Below are 21,566 nucleotides of genomic sequence, written 5' to 3'. Positions count from 1 at the left end.
TGTGGCTGCTGCAGACTATTTTGGTTCATATCAGACCTGTTCACTTACAGATTTAACATTTCAGACCTTTGGAGACTCATCTTTTGTTGTCTTAATTGAGATATTTTAAGTTACATTCCTTAAGGTATCCATGTTATGTAATGAAACATCTATTTGAATGTGAATATTTCAGTGAACTTGTAATAGCAGCCATTTGTGTGATAAACTATGACTTATCAGCCTTATGACAGCAGTAGCTATTATGCATGATCACATTGTCGAGTTTGTTTGCCAAAACATTTCAAAAACAAAAAATCAGGGGATGTCTTTACATGGATTCAAGCAAATTCAAAATTATATAATGATTTTCTCACATATTCATTCATACACACAAGAAAACAAGGTTATCCATAAACAAAATTGCTCCAAAATTGCTGTATGGTTACTGTTAAAATTTTCTGGCCAAAGAAATCAAAATATAAAAAGTCTTTACAAAATCTCAACATTTTGTTAAAAATGTCTATAGAATATTTTCTTTTGATATTTCCAATTTCCACTGGTGAAACATATCTAATCAGCGGCAATATTTTTTGCGCAACCTATTCAAATCTTCTCGGAAATCAGCTGGTACCCTCTCACTGGTGAAGACTTCATCCCACATCTGGCGAAGGGCTACAAGCCATACATGGATATTTTATGTCAAATTTACAAAACAAACTTAAATGGTAATTCACAGTCGCAATCATTATTTCAAACAGATAGAAAATGCAGTTTATGTACATGCGCCATGAATTGTGTTAGCTTACCTCCAACAAAATTCAACACAAGATGAATATATCACCTACGGTAGATAGCATAAAAATGAATGATGAAACTCTATGCACTCTTCTTACATTTTAATTGTGATTCTTTGGAAGCATACAATAATCAACAAAATTCAAGTTAGAACAGACTAAAGATTAACTAAGCTTATTGTGTTGTTGTAATGTCCACAATTTTTTATAATTTTTTATAGAATAGCTAAGTAAACTAATTGGTTAAGTTGTCCAAAAATTGGTTTTATTTCTAAAGGATGACTTAATCAATTAATTTAAATATAAAATTATAAAATTATAAAAGAAATCACTTAATTAAATAAAGTTCTCCAGTCATGACAAATAATAAAGTAGGTTCTCCAGTCATGACAAATAATAAAGTAGACTAATCTTCCAAAAAGTTCCTGGAGGTCTTTAAAAGGAGGTTCTTGGGGTTGTGGCAAATCATGTTTTTGGATTTGTTATGATGACATGATTTCTGGGGACGAAAACCTTCAGGAGTTTGACAAAAGGGTTGGACGAAAACCTAGCTCTTCCTAAAGAGTGGATTCGTGACGGACTTCACAATTGTGCTATATTTGTGAAATATCCATTGGAGACAAATTTGCAAAGGTTTATTCTTGATTCAGAAATAAGGATGTATACATTGCTAGGTAGCTTGTTTTATAAGTTGATATATTTCTGAATATTATATTAGTTGAAGTGTGGTGTAATAATTTTGTGGAACCCTATTCTTGGCAAATATTTTAATATAAGTGAGTTTATTGTTTGATGGAAAAAAATAATACTCTCTCCAGCGATTGATATTGATGTTGTGTACCACTGATATAATTCATCGCATATATTGAAGATGATTAATATTTTGCGTGGGGCAGATTTATCTATTGTTTTCCTAAAGTTTGGAATTGTTGTGGATAATTATTTGGGCCGAATATTTATTATCTGAACTGCATAGTCAGGGAAATAAGAAGTGCAATTTCCAGCCAAGCCATTCCGTCTCATCGCCAGGGATATTAGAGGAGCTTTGATTGATATTGCTGGTTTATTTAAATAAGCCGATTCAATTAAGTGGAAGTATAAGTTTTGCAGCTGTTATTTATCATGACATTAATATATTCCATTCGCGAGAGCCTTTTGGGTTTGCATCTGTGCCTTTGCACATCGCTTCAGGATATACATTGGTGGCATGGAAAATAAAATCCCAAATGAATATTTTATTTGCCTTGCCATGAGTGGTATTTGCAGTAGCAGAAATATTGTGAAGGATTCCTTATGCGTAGCTGCTCCAGACATAACACAAGCTCTCTTTCTGAAGATTATTGTGAACGGAAGTCTTATTAGCATTTCTGGGAGCTTCTCATTGGGCATACTTCTGTAAGCGAATTCCTCTTTGGCTTAAGGATATTTTTCAGATTGTGACTGTTGAAAGAGAGGTTTCTCTCGGCTGGGGAAGCACGTGGTTTTATTGCTGCATCAAATAAGCAATTGGTATAATATTGAAAGCTTCATCAATCTGCTGATAAAGAGTAAGACTTAGTATTCCAGATCGATTGGTTCCATCTGTGTATTTCCCATATTGAATCATGTATCGTTGCAAAACTATTGTGGACTTGGCTGATTAATATTAGTGACTCCAAACACTAAATATTATTGTAATCAGTAATTCTGAATTCAATCGAATGCTGATGAAGTTAAAACAGAATTGTTATTTCTGAGTTTTAATTCAGCGGTATGTTTCTTTTTCTATCTCTTCTATCCATGCATCATATCTGAGTTGAATGCATTAGGACAAACTCGTCATTTCAGATCTGAAACAAACTAGCAATGGTATGTGGTTTCAGAATAATCAGAAATAAATGCTGTCAATCTGAACAGATTATTGTGAGTTTTCCTAATATTCCTATTTAGGGATATTTCAATGGTATCAGAGCCACTTTCCTGCCAGCCTGTGAGAAGTTTTGCAGCTACACGAAAGACTAAGCTATGGGTCTAATGCCAATAAAAGGACAACCAGAAGAACCCACCAAGGAAGTGGCCAGATATTATGCCAAATATATGAAATTAAAGCCAGCTATACAACAAGATCTATCCTTTGTTGACTACTTTGAGATTCAAATGAATGTGCAAAGGAGAAGTAGATGTAAGGAGCAGCCCTACAAGGAGAATTTTGGATTGAAATGATCGGATCTGAAAAGGTACACATTTGAAGCAATCAAAATTTGTGAAGAGTATTTAGGGCTGTTGGAACAAATTAAATCTATATTTTCTTTTGATGATTATTTGAGATATTTAAATTGGGTAAACCCAAGGGAAAGGGGAATTCATGATGACAAGCCGAATAAAAAAAGAAGAGGAATATTCAATAGCAGCAAAAGTGTAACCTAAAATGCAAAAGAATGTAGAAGCACAAGAGGAGGTCAAGGAAGATGTGATGATAGAGGAACCAGAATTTAAAGATGTTAAACAATAAGACTCCTCAATAACAAAAGATGGATATGGTATTGTCCAGGGCACATCAACCCAATTTTCAGATCCAAGCTACATACCAGGTGTGATATACCATGATGGCCTCACTATTCTTTACATCATTAAGATACAACCACTTGATATCTCATCGAAAGGACATAAGGATGAAGGTGTGTGGGATACCTCATCAATTTTTAATCCAGCAAAAGTTGGTAAGCATTTTGATTACAGCCTGTCGTATGGTAGTATTGTATTGATGCAAACTCTTGGTTATGTTGAAAGGGTTAAGGATACAACTTGCAATAAAGGGGATAGTGATCCTTTTGCCCAAGTTTAGGTTTGTTTATACAAATTGGTATGGGACCCAGGGGCCATTCCAAGGCACAAGGTGAAACATAAAGAATATGTTGTGGTCACCAACAAATTCAGGGAATTTCAATGGTTGCAACTCAAAGCATGTCATCTCCAGTCTACCCTTACCCTCAAGGCTATTGTCAATAAAGCAGCTCAGAGAAAGTTTTATGAATGCAAATTGCCCAATAAATGATCAAGCACACACATATTTTAATGACCCATTATGAAAGTGGCTTGCTTATATTGGTAGTATAATACTTGTTTAAATTGGTAAGCTTGATGCACAGATCAATAAGGACATTCATATATTTGGGTCAAAAGGTGTTGCTAAAGGCATGGTTGTCTCATCTTCTAATTGTTGCGGCATGTGCATTAGATATTTCACTGAGGGAATTGATTCTGCTTTCACAAAAAATAGAAAACCATGATAACGGAACTTCCTCTGGAGTAATGAGGCGTGATTTGAAGAATCATTATAACCTTGAGGTGTGAATTACATTGGGAGACACATATTGGATCAACACTTGTTGGAGAACATGCATCAAGGAAGAGGTGCTTGAGTATGTTGAGTACACTATACAAAGGTATGAGATAAGTCCTGATTTTCTGATTTGGAACAGCAGTCCCTAATTTTTGTAGAATCATGAGTTGGCAGCCCCTACACATGAAGATGATAATGCTATGGAGTCTTCCAATGTTAGCTCTCAAGTTTTGTGTACGGAATGCGCTGTGGATTCAAGCCACAAAGGTTCTGATTTTGAACATCATACCATGGAGGATGTTAAGAAGACACAAGATATGTGTGATGGATGGTTACAAAGAGTTAGGAAGGAAAGTTGCTGGCTGACAAAGTAAAACAACATCTACAAGAACGCTGCAATCATATAGACCAAGCAAAACAATGAAGCGAAGTCTATCTTAGTTCAATATTTCTTCCAAGGGAAGAAGACACGGAGATGGAGCATACAAGTGAAGAGCCTCTTGAGATGAGAAAGCAAGAAGAACATGTAAAAAAGAGGTATGATTTAGAAAATTCTATTGGGTTATCTAGATTGCATCATGAGGTTCATGAGTTTCCTCTTTTAGAGAACTCATTAAAGGCTCAAATCATAGATGAAGATGGGATAGTTGAGCACACACTTGGTGGATCAGCCACTAGTGTTATACCTACACATGTAGAGGGAGACATAAGTGATTCAGATTTGGTTGGGCATGTTGTGACCTTTTCACACATCGCCCCATTGCAAACAAGGACCCCATGTTAGCAACAACAATGCAGGAAAACTGAGAGGGTGGGTGGGGGGGGTGCGGGGGGATGAAACAGTTTTCACCAAACTTAAACAAATTAACCTCAACTTCAGATTTGATCATGAACAGAAATAACAAAGATAAACACCGCATCAACAACACATAATGCACAAATTTTTGACGTGGAAAGCCCAGTTAAGAGAAAAACTACGGTGGGAACCTACCCACAATATGATGATACTCTGCAGTAGTATGTGTAAATATTACAATGGGGAATGCACATGCATTTAGGCACACTGTCTAGAGTTCAATGCTCAAAAACAACAAAGGGCTACAACCCAAGGAAGGCTCGCTGCCTTACAAAGATCGGACACCAATCCGGATTTCATTAACTGAAAGAATAGCATCTCCAAATGCCTGATCACAGTTCCGGTTAAGCACATTGTCTACTCTGCAACACTTCTCTGCTCTTCACTTCAACATTCTTCCGAAAGATCAATTCGCTTGTTCGCACAACGATCAATGCAAACCAACAACACAAATAGAACACGATCTAGAAACACCAACAAGTAACGTGAATTCCTCCACAACAACCGCAACAACTCGAATTACAAGAATCATCATCATCTCATTACCGGAGCTCAAGAACACCAACTGACAAATTGAAAAATACGCTTGTGAAGTTTCAAATCATGAACCACTCGAACTGAGGACACACATGAAAGTCCCAAAGATTCTCCGAAATCCGCTCAACATAATGAATCAATTCTGGAGCAATACAAACTAGAAATCACAACTCTACAATACAAAACGAATAGAAAAACCAGTCATCACACCAGACCACATAACTCGATCAAATCACCTTCCGGAACATTGAAACTCATGCTGAATCAACTGAAGATACTAATCTATGAATCCTTAAATCCACATCAACATATCTGCAATATACCAACCAAACCAACTCTTTGCAACACCGAAGCACAAGAACACAGGAACATGTTGACATCAATGAGAACAACACATTCCAACAACTCTAATATCCAATAATCTCCCCCTTTGGCATTGATGGCAACATACGAATGTGAAAACAATCAATGCAAAGAAAGAAATCAACTTCAACAATCCCCCCCTGAGATCATGCACACATAGCTCTCAACCTTAGATAGATAAGACAGTTTTCCACATGCTTCTCTCCCCCTTTGACATCAATGCAAAAGGCACATAAGCAAAACATTATTCTCTCCCCCTTAGAACAAACTCACAAATTTGAATACCTAAACCACAACACTGACTACTCCCTTTGAGTAGCAACACCCACTCATCAATCTGGATACCAGGATAAGACTATGAAGTCCACTGGATTGATGCATCTCAATGCACCTAGTTCACATCAGGAGGGGCAATCACCCCTAACTTCTCTCTCAGATATACAAATGTATCTATAGGCAAATATTTCGTAAAGATATCTGCAATCGGTTCCTTTGTAGATACATAGTCCAATTTGACTTCTTTCTCATTCACCTTCTCTCTCAAGAAATGAAGCTTGATTGATATATGTTTTTTCTTAGAATGCAACACCGGATTCTTAGAAATATTGATAGCACTTAAATTGTCACAATATAAAACAATAGGCTCATTATAAACAACTCTAATCAACCACAAACCATAATCAACTGTTCCCTTCAAACATTTGAATATCCTTTTCACAGCAGTAACACGATTTTCCTTAGGATCAGCCTGGAATCTTGCAACAAAACATAGAACATTCATAATGTCTGGTCTAGTTTTAGTCAAATATAGCTGTCCACCAATCATAGATCTATACAAATTACAAAGTCTAATTAGCCTTTGGAGATTCATCATCTTTTGTCATCTTGCATCCGGTTACCATAGGAGTTCCAACAAGTTTGGAATCATCTAACCCAAACTTCTTCAGCAATTCCTTCACATACTTTGATTGAGATATGAAAATGCCTTTATCAGTCTGTGTAATTTGCAATCCCAAAAAGAATTTCATCTCACCTATCATAGAAATCTCAAACTCTTTTTGTATATCATCAGCAATCTTCTTACTCAAATCATCGTCTCCTCTAAAAATAATGTCATCAACAAAAACTTCAACAATCAAAATGTTATCATTATCAATCTTGAAGTAAAAATTACTATCAGCAGTACCTTTACAGAATCCCAACTTCATCAAATACCTGTCTAATCGGGCATACCAAGCTCTAGGGGCTTGTTTAAGTCCATACAATGCTTTCTTCAATCTGCATACCATGTCTTCTTCATATGTCAATGAAAATCCATCCGGTTGTTCAATGTAGACTTCTTCCAACTCACCATTCAAAAAAGCTGACTTCACATCCATCTGATATACCTTAAAAGTCTTATAAGCAACATATGCAAAAAATAATCTAACAGCTTCAATTCTAGCTACCGGAGCAAAAGTCTACTCAAAATCAATGTCTTCCATCTGTGAATATCCTTTACATACCAATCTTGTTTTGTTTCTAACAATTTCTCCATCTTCATTCAATTTATTCCTGAATACCCATTTAGTACCAATTACATTCTAGTCTTTAAGTCTTGGAACAAGTTCCCATGTATTGTTCTTCTCAATCTGATTTAACTCTTCTTCCATAGCTTTTACCCAATTTCATCTTTACAAGCTTCAGCAACATCTTTAGGCTCAGACATGTCTCTTCAACAACAATTCTTCTCCTAGTCATCACACCTTTATTTTTATCAAAAATAATCTAATTCTCTGAATGATTTAATCTTGCATACCAACGGCAACGAGGTCTTCTGATTGTTCTGATTTTCAGTTTCTTGAACTTCTTCATCGCCAATAGCATCTGGATTTACTGATTCTTCTGGATCACTCTGTTTTATGCTTTTGAGTCTGTACTTGCTTTGAACTAACATCTTGATCATTAGATTCATATCCGCATGCTTTGATTTGTTTCTCATGACACTCATCAACCTTCACATTTGCACTTTCCACTATTTTTCTCAGTCTTTTGTTGTAACACCGATAGGCCTTGCTCTTAATAGAATATCCCAAAAATATTCCTTCATCACATCTTGCATCAAATTTTCCTATATCTTCATCTCTTTTGATATAACATTTGCATCCAAAGATTCTGAAATATCTAACTGTAGGAACATGACCAAACCATAACTCATTAAGGGTCTTACCGGAATCACCTTTTATATGCATCCGGTTGAATGTGTACACAGCAGTGCTAACAGCTTCTCTCCAATAGATATGCAGAAAATTTCCTTCAATCATCATAGTCCTAGCAACATCCAAAATAGTTATGTTCTTCCTTTCAACAACTCCATTTTGTTGAGGAGTTCGCGGAGCAGATAACTGTCTCCTAATTCCATGTTCTTCACAAAAGGAATTAAACTCACTGGAAGTGAATTCTCCTCGTTTGTCAGATCTTAAACACTTCAACTTCAATCCTGTCTCTGCCTCCACCCTAGCTTTGAATATTTTGAATTTCTCTAGTGCTTCAGATTTCTCTCTTAGAAAAGTGACCCACACAATTCTAGAATAGTCATCAATCAACAACATAAAATATGTCACCCTGCAAGCTTCTCACTCTAGAAGGACCACATAAATTAGTATGCACAAGATCTAATATCCCATTAAATGTATACTGTTTACTCTTGAATGAAATTCTTGTTTTCTTTCCCAATTGAGATTCTTTACGCACCGGATTAGTAGGCTTTGCTATCTTAAGCAGATCTCTAACAGCTTGAGTAGAACTTATCTTAATCATGCAGTCAAAGTTAACATGACATCCTCCTATGTGTTGTGCGTTGCACACACTCCCTATTGCCGACAGGGTCCCCCTCGTTTATTTTCGGCCTTCGTCCTGCTGAGTTTCGAATTTTGATTTTTGTCTGCCATCCTTTTGTTGGGATCCAGGAAGTGGTGAAGCATTAAGCTTTGTGGTCGTTAAAAGGAAGGGCGTGTTTGGGTTTTAAGTCACGTGGCCCGATGGTCATGTCGCAGAGAGTCTCGCAATCTGAACAATCAAAATCAATCCAAGGAAGACTAATTTTAAGCACAAGCCTGGGAATCAGCTAAGTTGGCATGAATGTCAGTTCCATGGGTTTGCGAAATCTCTCTCTACCCCGAAATTGCAAGCATTAAGGTCGTTTCACATTAGAAAAAATTTCAAAGCTCTGTTCACCTCAAAAATCGCCTGATAGAGGGAAAATGCTAAAAGTTTGAAAAGCTTGCAAAAGTGCTTTCCAGGCCGAAAATGAAAGTCAAGAGTAAAACGTCTAAGTTCGAAAACTTTTCAAAAGTTGTCTTTGGGCCAATTTTCGCCAAATGCAGGGAAAACGCCTAAGTTGAAAGCCTTGCAAAAATCGCTTCTTGGCCGATTTTCGCCAAGTTAGAGGAAAACGCCTAAGTTTCAAAAAAAAAACCTTGTGAAATGGCCTTATGGGCCGAAAAGGGCGTTAAAGTTAAAATTCTAAAACTTTTCAAAAAGGCCTTTTAGGCCGAATTTCGCCTAACCAAGTGAAATCGCAAACTTAAAACCTTTTCAGAACCTTCATTTAGCCCGAAAATCGCCCAAAACGTGGAAAACGTCAAAATTCTAAAAAGGCCTTATGGGCCAAATTTTGCTAAATATGGAAAAGGCGTCTTTTTTTTAAAAAGAAAAACTTTGCAAAATGACCATTTTTGCCGAAAAACGCAGGCAAGGTGTTCAGGTATTAAAATTGAAGACTTTTCAAAATAGGTTTTAGCCCGAATTGTGCGAGTTAAGGAATATCGTGCAAGGTTTTAAACTTTTCAAAGGCCCATTCTACCCCGAAGCTCGCGAAAAGGGAGGGCATTTAAATCATAAAGTTCACAAAAGTTACCCCCAGCCCGAAAATAGGCAAATCCCTAGGGCGCGAAGTTTGCTAAAGTTTTTTTAAATCGGCCTTTAGCCCGAAAAGGCTGGAAAGGCGTTCTTTTTTGGAAGTTTGCATAACGGCCCTCCAGCCCGGAAGTCGGCAAAGAAGGTAAGAATCGCGAAGGGTTAAAAGAGTCGTTAAAACTTTGGGATGTTTGCATTTCAGTCTCTTCTACCCCGAAAATAGTTGGGGATCCAAAATCGCGAACCAAGGAGGAAAAGAGGTATCTTCAAACACTTGTGTTATATGCTTCCAACCCGAAAGGGCAAGACAGTTGGAATGGCGTTAATATCTTAAAGGGAAAACCTTGCCGTCCAATATCGCACGGGTTATGTGTGAGACGTTTTTGTCTTTAAAAACCTTCAAGATCGCAAGGCACTAAACCGCGAGCGTCTGCATTCTTCCTATTTGGTCCAAAAGTCGCTAAAGCATCCAAGATTGCGAAGTCAGGTCAAGGAAGATAAGCCACGGGGTTTTCAAAGGATCCTTTTTCTCCGAAGTTTCGGCAATTGCAATTTTGTAAGGGTCGTTTTAGCCGAAGTTCATTCATTGATTGGACAAGTTGCCAAGTATCACTCGTTTTCTTTCCTTTAAATCTTTAATGAATGCAAAACTGATCGCTATGCTTAGCGGATAATGGAGAATTAATCAGGTGAAATTTTGTAGATTACAATTTTCTTTTGGAAAGGCATCAAGCAAAGCTTTAAAACGTAGCGCGAAAGCAAACCCTGTCTGGAAAATTAACCTTGAAAGCGAAAATTCAAACTTAGGGAAATTTTGAACATTTTAAAAAATTAAACTTAGGCAAAACTCTTCTTCGAGTGCAAAATTGGCAATCATTAAGGCACCTGAGCCCTGAACTGCAGCCAAGTAGCAGATTTTAAACAAAGAGCTTAATTCCCTATTTCATTGCATTTCACTTCCAACTTAATTAGGCTCTTTTGCTAAAGCATTGTACTTTCTTCAAATTTTGGTTTTTCCATTAATCCTTATGTGCTAGCTTCATCCTCTATTTTGACTAACTTGTTTGTTTCCTTCATCTCATCTCGTAATCCGCGTCCGGTTGTGCAGGATAAATGACTAAATCGGCGGTAGAATCCTAAAAAACACTTGGTGCAACTGGAACATCTCGGGTCTCTAAATCTGACATTCCCTGCAAAGGCGAGAAGATGAAATACCAGTACCAAAGAGGAGTGAGGGAGTCAAAAGTCCAAAGCATATGGGAGAACATTGGTGATACTGATTTGGGCCACATAGACATTCAGGACTTCAGAGACCGGGTATATTCTCCTAACGCCTATGACAAGCCTAGGCGGATGATGCAAAGTGGTATCGCTCAGGCGGCAGGTTTCCCTCCATCCGTGCAAAATTATGAGCTAGTAGTTGAGGCTGCCCGGCATTATCAGCCAGAGACCAAATTAGTGGTTCTAGAAAATATGGTGCTAGCTTACTTCACACCTGAGGCCATTGGGGATGCACTTGACATCCCATTTCCTGATAATCCCATTGCTACAACCATAGCTGAAGTACAAGTTGCTTACGACATGAACCCTGCTAAATGCAGGACATTGATAAACGAAGAATGGTATAAGGAGAGAAGGCCTCCGAGTATTAGGATCAGTAAAAAGATCCCTAAGAGTGACTTTCATAACGAGCATGGTGATATGGTCACCTTACTCAGCCGGGTTATGGGACTACCTCAGTCTAACTTTTTTGAGGAGTGGATGTTCTACTTTACGGAGCAAGTCTTTGTGCTGGGAAATCCAAGTTCGACTGGGATCAGATCATCAGTGATAATATCCATACACAGCTAATCGAACTTGAAGAAAAAAAGTACTTCACCATGACCTCCTACTTGGTTTATATGTTCGCCCGACACCAGCCGCTGACAGGATTAATCAAGAAGGGTGAAATCGGGAACGGCCCAAATCAAGTCAGGGTGTATGACTGCTACCCTCAGCTGCACTACTACGACATTGCTCAAAGAGAAAAGAACAAGGCTGCTTATGCAATTGGTCAATATGAGCGTGTCAATGACGCCTTTACAATGCGCCTAGTCAGGTTGATGCAGGGGGGATTGCACATAAGGCTCTCGGAGCAGGCTACCATTTGGGTACAAAAGTATGGCGCCTGCTTTATTCAATTCCCTAGGTTCACCTATATCAGGATAGCCGGCTTTGAGGGAGCTCTGTTCTGACTTCCACGCTATCCGATAGACAAAATAGTCCTTATGGAGGTTACAAGGCAGGCACATCTAGCGGGTAGCTTACTCAAAGATAAAAAACAATCCAGATTCACCTTCCCTATGATTTTGGGTGACCTCGATGTGCATTTCAAGAATTCAGTACAAGCTAATGAGTCACTTGTTGAATTAGCATCTTATGGCCTACAGGAACATTTCCCAAGGAAATGTATTGATCATGACAATTTGGCAAAAAAGAGCTTATGGCAGGTGCTACAGAGCAAAGGCATCAATTGAGGACTATTGGAAAAATTGTTCCGATGACTATGAGGTCCGAAGACATGAGTATTCCAGGCTAAGTGTCCAGCAGATGCGGCTTTATGAGTACCGGCGGGTCCCAGATCAGGTGACAAATTCTGGCAATTGCTTGCAGGTCCAAGAGTTTGAGGCAATAAAATACCTTTTGCCAGGCATTGATTGGTCTCAGGATCCGATTACTGATTTTGAGGCAGTTATGGCAGCTCCAGGAAGGTATACCGATCACTGGTTATCCCAGTAGATTGAGAGACTAACCCATGAAGGAATTCAATTTACATACCATATGATGGGCAGTCTCGATTCCCAGTCTTCGGAGATGAGGGAACCTCAAGTGCACCGAAAGAAGAGGTTGAGAAACCCAAAAAGAAGAGGAAGAAAGCCAGAGCTAATAGAGGGACTCGGGCATCAAAAAGAACTAGAAGGGAAAAGATCCCTATTAGAAGGCCAGAAGTCAGTTCGTCATCCAAAGACCCCAGTTCCGAGGATGATGTAGTTAAACTTGACTATATACCTGCTCCGCCCTCCCAGAGCGATGTTGATGCATTTGAGGCTAATAATCCTCCAGCACAAAGTGAGCTAGATGCAGAGGTCAAGATCATTGGTTCTAATGAACCTGGAAATCAAGTTGAGGAAGGAGAAATTCCACCTAATCAAGAGGCTGGTAAGCGTGAGCTCACCCAGGGAAGTTGGCATGAATTACAATTGAATAGCATCGGCAAAGATGACACCACCGTCGAAGGAGAACGCAAGGCAGATGACACCCACGAGCCCGACAGAACTAAAGAGCAACCATCACAAGGGGATACCCGACAGTTGTTCAGTGAGGTAGGAGAGAACTCAGCTATAAGTAAAGGGCTGGATACTGCATCTGTTCCTTCTATGACAGATCAATTGCAGATAGGCAGCGGGCCAGCTGAAACCTCTAAGGAGCAAAGTGGGAATTTGGCCATAACATTCGGGCAGACCATCCCTCAAGATTGGCTAGTTGCTCATGCACAGCAGAAGGCAGCCATCAAGCCACCTATCAACTTGGAGGATATCTTCTCTCGCATAGGGGAAACAAAGTCCAAAGGAAAGAAAAAGTCCAAGACCTACTCTCGGATTACCAAAGATGAGCAAAGGAGCCGCACCATCCATATCGCTACTCCACCTGTCGATAAGCCAACAAATCAAATTGCATTGGCCGATTATAGCATTGCAACCATCCCGATAGGGCAAGCCACCAAAGAGCAAGAAAGGGAAGAGTTCAAGGACTCTGTGCAGAATATGCTCAGGCAACTCGACAAAATGACTGCTAAGAGAAACATGTACCGAGTTCGTGCTGAGCAGGCTGAGGGATATATTGATCACCTGCTAAAACCATTGCAACATGCCCCTGAATCCCATGTTCTCCCAATGGCATTGGCACAAAGGACTACAACAGAGTTTGAAAGAGTATGTGATACTGCCAAAGCTGTCAAGGAATGGATTCGAGACATTAAGGAAAAGGGAGAGCGGATCATTGAAGATGTAAAGGAAATGGCCCACCACCGAGAGACCATTCTAGTCAAATTGTTCGAGATAAAAAAGGAGTGTTTCAGGGTCCATGAGGTGGTTGGTACAATTCTTCCCCTCATGAGGGCTCTTTTCTGGACCCACATGCAGATTCCCACATTGTCCACTATCCTGGATCCTCATGACATCAACGTTTTTAAAGAATGGTACTGGACTGCCAACATGAAGAATGACACAAAAGGCACCATTAATAAAGAGTCGGAGGAATGCGAGGAAATTTTGAAAAACATGAGGGATCTTGGTGGAAAGATCCTCCGATCAATGGTTCTGGGCTGGAAAAATAGTTTGTCTTGTGACCAAGTACAACCAGATTGGGAGGATAGATTGAAAATTGATAAGGTCGCATACTCCACGGAGGACCTAGAGTTTGCCAGTGGATTGCATTCAAACATACTAAGTTGTGAGGCTCATCGGTCCGACTGGAAGGGTGGGTTAAAGCATGTAGATCGCCACTTGGAGGGTATGCAATATAAAATATGCCATCCTCCCATGCCCCAAAGCATGGTGTTGTTCCAGCTATGCATTAGATTTCAAGAATATGTCTGGGCAGAGCGTGCAGCAGGTCGGGACCTCTGGAAGGAGTATTTGCATAGCGAGGATGAATGTTTGGAAAAGGGGTCTACAGCAGAAAAGGAGAAAGTGCTTCATAAAGTGCAAAGTTTCTTTTAAAAATCTTAAAAGCACTTTTTAAGCATAAAGTTCATTTCTAACTACCAAAACAGTTGTAAATTTTGAGCTCCGTGCATGTGCACTTTTGGAGCAGCTTTTTGGGGTAGTTAATTATCTTTTTGGTAGTTATTGCTTCTCCTATTGTTGTTGCTGATATTTTGCCTCCCATTTATGGGTATGGGCAGTTTTCATATAGGATGAATCTGGCCCACTTATTTAAGTTTAAATCTTGGCCATTCATCCATTTTTAGAAATCTATATAAAGGAATTAGTTCCTCTTTGTAATGAGAAAAAACAAAGATTGTTGCAGAAATTCTGGCAAAATACATACAAGATTTAATGGAGTTAAAGTTGTGTTTGTTCTATTGTGAGTGCATGGTCCTCTTCTCCATTTATTTCATATTTCTGCAACTGTATTTAATTTCAGACAATTATTTAGGCATATATTTGATGGAAAATCTCAGTTCATACCATTAGGAAATAGTTGATTATTGTTTCCTCTGCATGGTTAGTTTGAACCCCTTTTGTGCTAAGTTCAGTTATTAGATTTGGATAAATAGGTGTAAGAATCTATCGTTCATATCTAATAAACTTGAAAATTTGAAATCCTTAGATGATTGCACTGGTTTTTACCTAGTTGTGCTAATTAGCTAGCGAAGTAACTTCTAGTTATTTTGAGATTTCTGTCTATATATTGAAATATGTTGTCTTTGTTAGAATTAGTTAGCTGTTCTTATTCACTCTTTATCCCTCTCTCCCTTTTTCCTTTTTTTTTATTAAAGAAACCCTCCAGTCAAGCTGAAATAACATCAATCAAAGGCAAAATCCGATGATATAGGACTGTGAATTTTAGGGAGCCTATACGAAACCAATTCTGCCTAACCGTAAGTCCCCTTTGTGTTTCTAGCAAAACACACCAAACTACTAAGCTATCCTGCAGTCAAGACCTGACAGCCAAAACATTGAGGTCATCCCCATTGATCAAATTCACACAGCATTAGGGATTTCCTTATCTCAAGAGAGGATAGGATTCTTAGTATTTCTATTCTGCGTTGGCCGGATGAAGTCGTAAGTTCTGCGACTTTAGACACATCAACACTATGCCACAACCAACTTTCATCAATCTGAGCAATCAAACAACTTTTCTCGCCAGCATTCAGATGAAAGATATTACCTTTAGTTTTAGTTCTTGATGCAATTTCTATACCGAAGCTATTCAAGATTTTACATTTCCCATTCTTGAATTGTAAATCATATCCCTTATCAACCATCTGTCCAACACTCAAAAGATTATGCTTCAAACGTTCAACATATAAAACATCATCAGTATTATGCTTACCATCAAGAGAAATAGAACCTCTACCACGGACCACACAAGCTTTGTTGTCTCCAAATCTTACTACACTGCCATCATACTTCTCCATATTCACAAATTTACCTTTATCAATTGTCATGTGATGTGAGCAACCATTGTCAATCACCCATTCATCTTCTCTTCAATCTTAGCAACCAAGGCTTTCTCTTCAACAATGCAGCTTGTAGAATCAACAGGTACCGGATCATCTTCCTTGATAGCAATGAATACAAATTCATCTTCTGAATTCCCTTTCTCAGACTCATCATTTGTCACACCTTCACCAGCAGCATAATAACACTTCTTCTGATATCTATGCTTGTGATTAGGCTTGTAAGGCTTATCATACTTTGACACTCTTTCTGCTCTTTCTGGACACCTAGAAGCAAAATATCCTATCTTATTGCATGAAAAACATTTCAAAGGTAACTTCCCTTCATACTTACCGGCTCCCTTAGGCAATCTTCTGGCAATAAGTGCTTCGAACTCTTCCAATTCTCTTTCCTATTCTTCCATCTCTCTCATTTCCCTTTCATATCTGGAAACCCTAGTTGAACTCTCTCCCGGATCATACTTCTGCTTCTCGGATATAGTAGCTTTAAATCAGTCTTAGAATTGCCATGTGATTCTCCAAGTTCACTTAATTCAAAAGCAGCAAGCTTACCAACCAGCATGTCTCTTGTCACAGTTGTCACAGTCTGGATCTCATCAATAGTAGCAACTTTGTGTTTATAAGCAGGAGGCAAGGATCTCAATACTTTAGCTACAATCTCATCTTCTTCAATGATTCCACCGACACATCTGATGTTCAGCACAAGATCATTCACTTTAGCCATAAAGGATGAAATATTCTCAACTTCTCCGATTCTCAGCATCTCATACTTTCCTTTCAAGCTCTGCAATTTAGCAACTTTCACATGTTTGTCTCCTTCATACAAGGTTTCTAACTTCTCCCAAATCTCATGAGCAGACTGCAATCCCATCACATTAGTCATCTCTGAATTAGTCAGGGCACTCAACAATGCTTCTTTGGCTCTTATGTTATGTTCAACATCCTTGATCTCATTCGTAGTAACAGGACCATTCTGAGGAACATTGTAGACATTTTTTGTGATCTTTCAATAATCGTCTCCAAGACATTTCAAGTGACACTCGATCTGGTTCTTCCATATGGTGTAATTAGTTCCATCAAATATCGGACTCTCCTCCTTGAAAACAACAGTTGCCATCTCAAATCTCCTCAAGCGATCAAGTTTCTTCCAGAGGATCTAGTTCTAATACCAATTGTTGGCAACAACAATGCAAGAAAATTGAGAGGGGGGGGGGGGGTGAATCAGTTTTCACCAAACTTAAACAAATTAACCTCAACTTCAGATTTGATCATGAACAACAATAACAAAGATAAACACCACATCAACAATACACAACGCACAGATTTTTGACATGGAAAACCCGGTTAAGGGAAAAACCACGGTGGGAACCTACCCACAATATGATGATACTCTGCAATAGTATGTGTAAATATTACAATGGGGAATGCACATGCATTCAGGCACACTGCCTAGAGCTCACTGCTTAAAAACAACAAAGGGCTACAACTCAGGGAAGGCTCACTACCTTACAAAGATCAGACACAAATCCGGATTTCATGAACTAAAAGAATAACATCTCCAAATGCCTGATCACAATTCTGATTAAGCACAATGTCTTCTCTGCAACACTTCTCTGCTCTTCAACATTCTTCCAAAAGATCAATTCGCTTATTTGCACAACGATCAATGCGGACCAACAACACAAATAGAACACGATCTGAAAACACCAACAAGCAATGTGAATTCCTCCGCAACAACTCGAATTACAAGAATCATCATCATCTCATTACTGGAGCTCAAGAACACCAACTGACAAACCGAAAGATACGCTTGTGAAGTTTCAAATCATGAACCACTCGAACTGAGGACACACATGAATGTCCCAAACACTCTCCAAAATCCACTCAACATAATGAATCAATTTCGGAGCAATACAAACCAGAAATCTCAACTCTGCAATATAGAACGAACAGAAAAACTAGTCATCACACCAGACCACATAACTCAATCAAATCACCTTCTGGAACACTGAAACTCATGCTGAATCAAATGAAGATACTAATCTTTGAATCCTTAAATCCGCATCGGCATATCTGCAATATACCAACCAAACCAACTCTCTGCAACACCGAAGCACAAGAACACAGGAATATGTTGACATCAATGACAACACATTCCAACAACTCTAATATCCAACAACCCCCTCTTTCCTACTTTCCGCTTTTTGTTAGTTTAGGGTTTTTGGCAGTCAGGTGGCAATTTTGAGCTTTCAATGCCTGAGTCTCCTTTTTGATATGATCATGTTCAGAGGTCTTCAATGTGCAAGCAATGTTAAATTTTGAGATTTGAAGTCGATAGGATCAAAGCATTAAAAGGTTTTAAAATGTCAAGGTAATCCAAGTTTTTCTAAGTTTTGAGGTTGCAACTTACTTTAAAATGTGAGCATAATGTATTTAAAATGGTGCAAATTGGTGTAATTTTTGTGCTAGACCGTCAAAAGTCCCTATAAGAGTCGTTTTTCCACTCCTAGGCGGTGAAATATGTCAAAAATGCACAAAGTCTCGATGGACTCCTATTTTCCACCCTTCAAATCAAGCCGAAATGTTAAAAGTCCTGATGGAAATAGAATTTTCACTGCACAAAATGATTAAATTTGATAAGTCTGGGCTTTTAAAGTGTGAAAATCATCACAGTCTTGATGGAGAACATTTTTCCCCATGAAATTAAGGCATAAAAGTAAAAGTCCCGATGGGAGGCGTTTTTCCACTCAATTTTATAGTTGAAAATGATGAAAGTCTCAATGGAGCATAAATTTCAACTCCATCTTGAGCGAAAAGTGTTAATTTAATGATGAAAATGGACTCAGTCCTGATGAGGTACATTTTTCCACTCCAAGACTCAATTTACAAGTGATTTTGTGGAAAGTCCCGATAAATCAGGAATCTCCACTCAAGAAAAATGATGTCTCGATGGACTGCGTTTTTCCACCTAGGGGTAAAATGACCAAGTTTTAATGCAAATTGTGTGTCCTGATGAGGTTTGATTTTCCACTCGAGGGAAAATGATTGAAATGAAGGTGAATTTGTCTGTCTCGATGGAGGTCGATTCTCCATTGGGGACAAAATGTGAGGAAATGACAAAGTTAATGTGTCCTGATGGGGTTCTATTTTCCCCTAGAGAGCATCATGATGTGTGATGACCCCATCTCTAACCCAGAAGTTAACAACAAATAAGCAATCTTGATAGCATTTATAGCAATAATAAATAGTTAAGAGTTGGGGAATAAGTACATTGTATATAGTACTTTTAGTTGCAAATTATAATAGCCTTATTCTATAAGACTTTACAATAGACCAAAAAGATATGTTATCCAATAAAGACTTGCAAGCATCCTGTCATTATCTGTGATAACAGATCAGTATCATAAAATAATTGAAGGTTAATATATACAATTCGAAGATAAACATGGGCTTTAGAGTTATCATGATGCTCGATCTTCTTAGGCACGAATGCCATGTTGGGAGAGTGACCTATAATTGGGCATTTGAAGCTATCATGTTGATCGTTAGAAATATAGGAATCCAATATTAAATCGAAGTCATCATTATGTACCTATAATTGAAGCTATTATGTTTTCATGATATCATTATTACCATTCTTTTCCTTGCACTTAACATATGTATTCATGATGAAACAACAATTTATAGACGAATTACTATTATTAAAATATATATATATATATAGTATTACAAAATGATATTAAATATTTACCATTTAACATATATATTACTTTAAACAAGTACTACCAATTAAAAGGAAACGGTGCCTAATATTTAGGTTGGGTTCTTAGTCTAATTGGTCAACAAGGGAAAGAAGACATCGCTTGGCCAGGTAGACGTCTCCTTATGAAGAGACGTGTTCATTTGCAAACACCGAAAGGTATTTAGGACTGGGCAGGCCTCTATCAAAGGCATCGAAAGGAGGATAATATATATATTATTACCATCGATCAGATCAGAACATAATTGTTATTGAGTTAGGCAGTAACATCCTTGTTCTCGGCAGTATGCATAGGGGATGTGCTTAATACGTATGCCTAATATATGAAGCCTGATAATGCCTGTATGCAGAATTTAACAGTAATGTTAATATAGACTGCAATACATATGAGTCATGTTAATTTTATATAATGGCAGACCAGATCTGATGCATGTCAGATCTGTCTGCCTTTACAGTCACAAATATATTAATAACTAATATTTTAAGTCAGCAGTGGTATCAATAATTTATACAACAGGTAATTAGTCAATACATTTATAAATTTGATAATATAATTTTTATTAATTAATTTATTTATGTATGTATATATATGTATATAGAAAGAATAATTATACACACAAGAGGATAAACTAGTAATTCTGAAGATTAAAGGTAGGTAGTTCTTAATCAAATTTACCATAATGCAATATCAACAATAATAAATAAATTTATCAAGAACATAACTACCAATTAATTTAATACATCAAACAAGAGTTAATCGATTATACAAATAAGAGGGTCATAAATAAATTACAAGATAAATAAACAATTCATAAACATGAATGTCTTAAACTGACCTAAAACCATAATCAGTTCTGTATTTCCTATTCCCCAAGGGAGATGGGTGCTGCTAGAAAGGGGCAGAATAAAACCACCTCAATAGGAAACCCCAAGGGTGAAAGGACTCCTCCTGAAATCTAGGCTGCAGGCCCCAAGGGTGAATGGACCGAGTCCCGGTAATCTGGGTTACATTGAAGAGGTGTGCCAAGTACTCTAGGCAGCCAAGCCCTCTTCTAGGAATGGGGTCAAACTGGTTTGGGTTTAGGAACATGTTGATGTGTTTTTGCGAACACAGAATAAAATACCTAAAGGGTACCTTATCCTCTCTTGAATAAACTCTCCGAATGCTGAAGATGTCGCGAAAAGGATCAATCAGGATGACTTCAAGGTTCTTTGCTGTAGGATCTCTACGTGTGGATAAGCTCTTTGTGGTATGATGTGATTTGCTGGAATCACAAGGGGACTTACACTTGATGACTGAACGTCTGATTTGCTGGAATCACAAGTCCTACTAACTAACTGGAAGACAAACAAATGGCAAAAGATGCAAGGTTCAGGAAGTCTACTCTACTACCTAGAATGCGAAAAGATGGATGAATGACTAGGTGGATTCCTACTGGGCTGGGTCTCACCATCAGGCTAAACAATTCAACACCAACTCAGTGCGATCTTCTAAGGGATGCTTCCAATATGTTTAAATCGTACACCATCTGACAATGATCACCATTCAAGAAAATGCATGAAACAATAGACGTGTAACGACTTATGATTAAGCTCATTTCATTCCAGTCGACCACACAAGGCGTCCTTACAATCAGTAAGAGGCTAGTGGTATGGATTAAACGGATTCCACACAGGTGCATTCAACAATTTCCTTCATTCGATCTAATCATCTACCATCTAGAATTGAAGATTCAACAAGAAACCATGCATATTGCAAGAAACGACACACTTCACCATTACTTCAATGAAAATGGAGTTTGTTTACAATCAAAGGCAACAATTTCTTGCCT

The 21,566-nt window shown here is 38.2% G+C and overlaps 1 protein-coding gene across 7 annotated transcripts in view; it reads right to left on the bottom strand.

The window, feature by feature from the left end:
* Nucleotides 1-316: 316 nt before the first annotated feature.
* LOC131027166 (uncharacterized) overlaps nt 317-21,566 on the bottom strand; it is a 183,713-nt gene continuing 162,463 nt past the window's right edge. For 5 of the 7 annotated variants that reach the window (XM_057957159.2, XM_057957162.2, XM_057957161.2 and 2 more), the window contains one exon: nt 547-651. Coding sequence is in view for 2 of the 7 variants with exons in the window: in XM_057957163.2 (XP_057813146.2) it covers nt 554-651 (98 nt within the window). In the remaining 5 variants the exon portion in view is untranslated. Of the gene's footprint in view, nt 652-21,566 lie in introns of all 7 variants that reach the window. The other 2 variants (XM_057957163.2, XM_057957165.2) reach the window with 1 other exon arrangement.

This window comes from Cryptomeria japonica, chromosome 10 (assembly GCF_030272615.1).
Source record: "Cryptomeria japonica chromosome 10, Sugi_1.0, whole genome shotgun sequence".
NCBI classification, from domain to species: Eukaryota; Viridiplantae; Streptophyta; class Pinopsida; order Cupressales; family Cupressaceae; genus Cryptomeria; species Cryptomeria japonica.
This window is presented reverse-complemented; position numbering and strand designations above follow the sequence as displayed.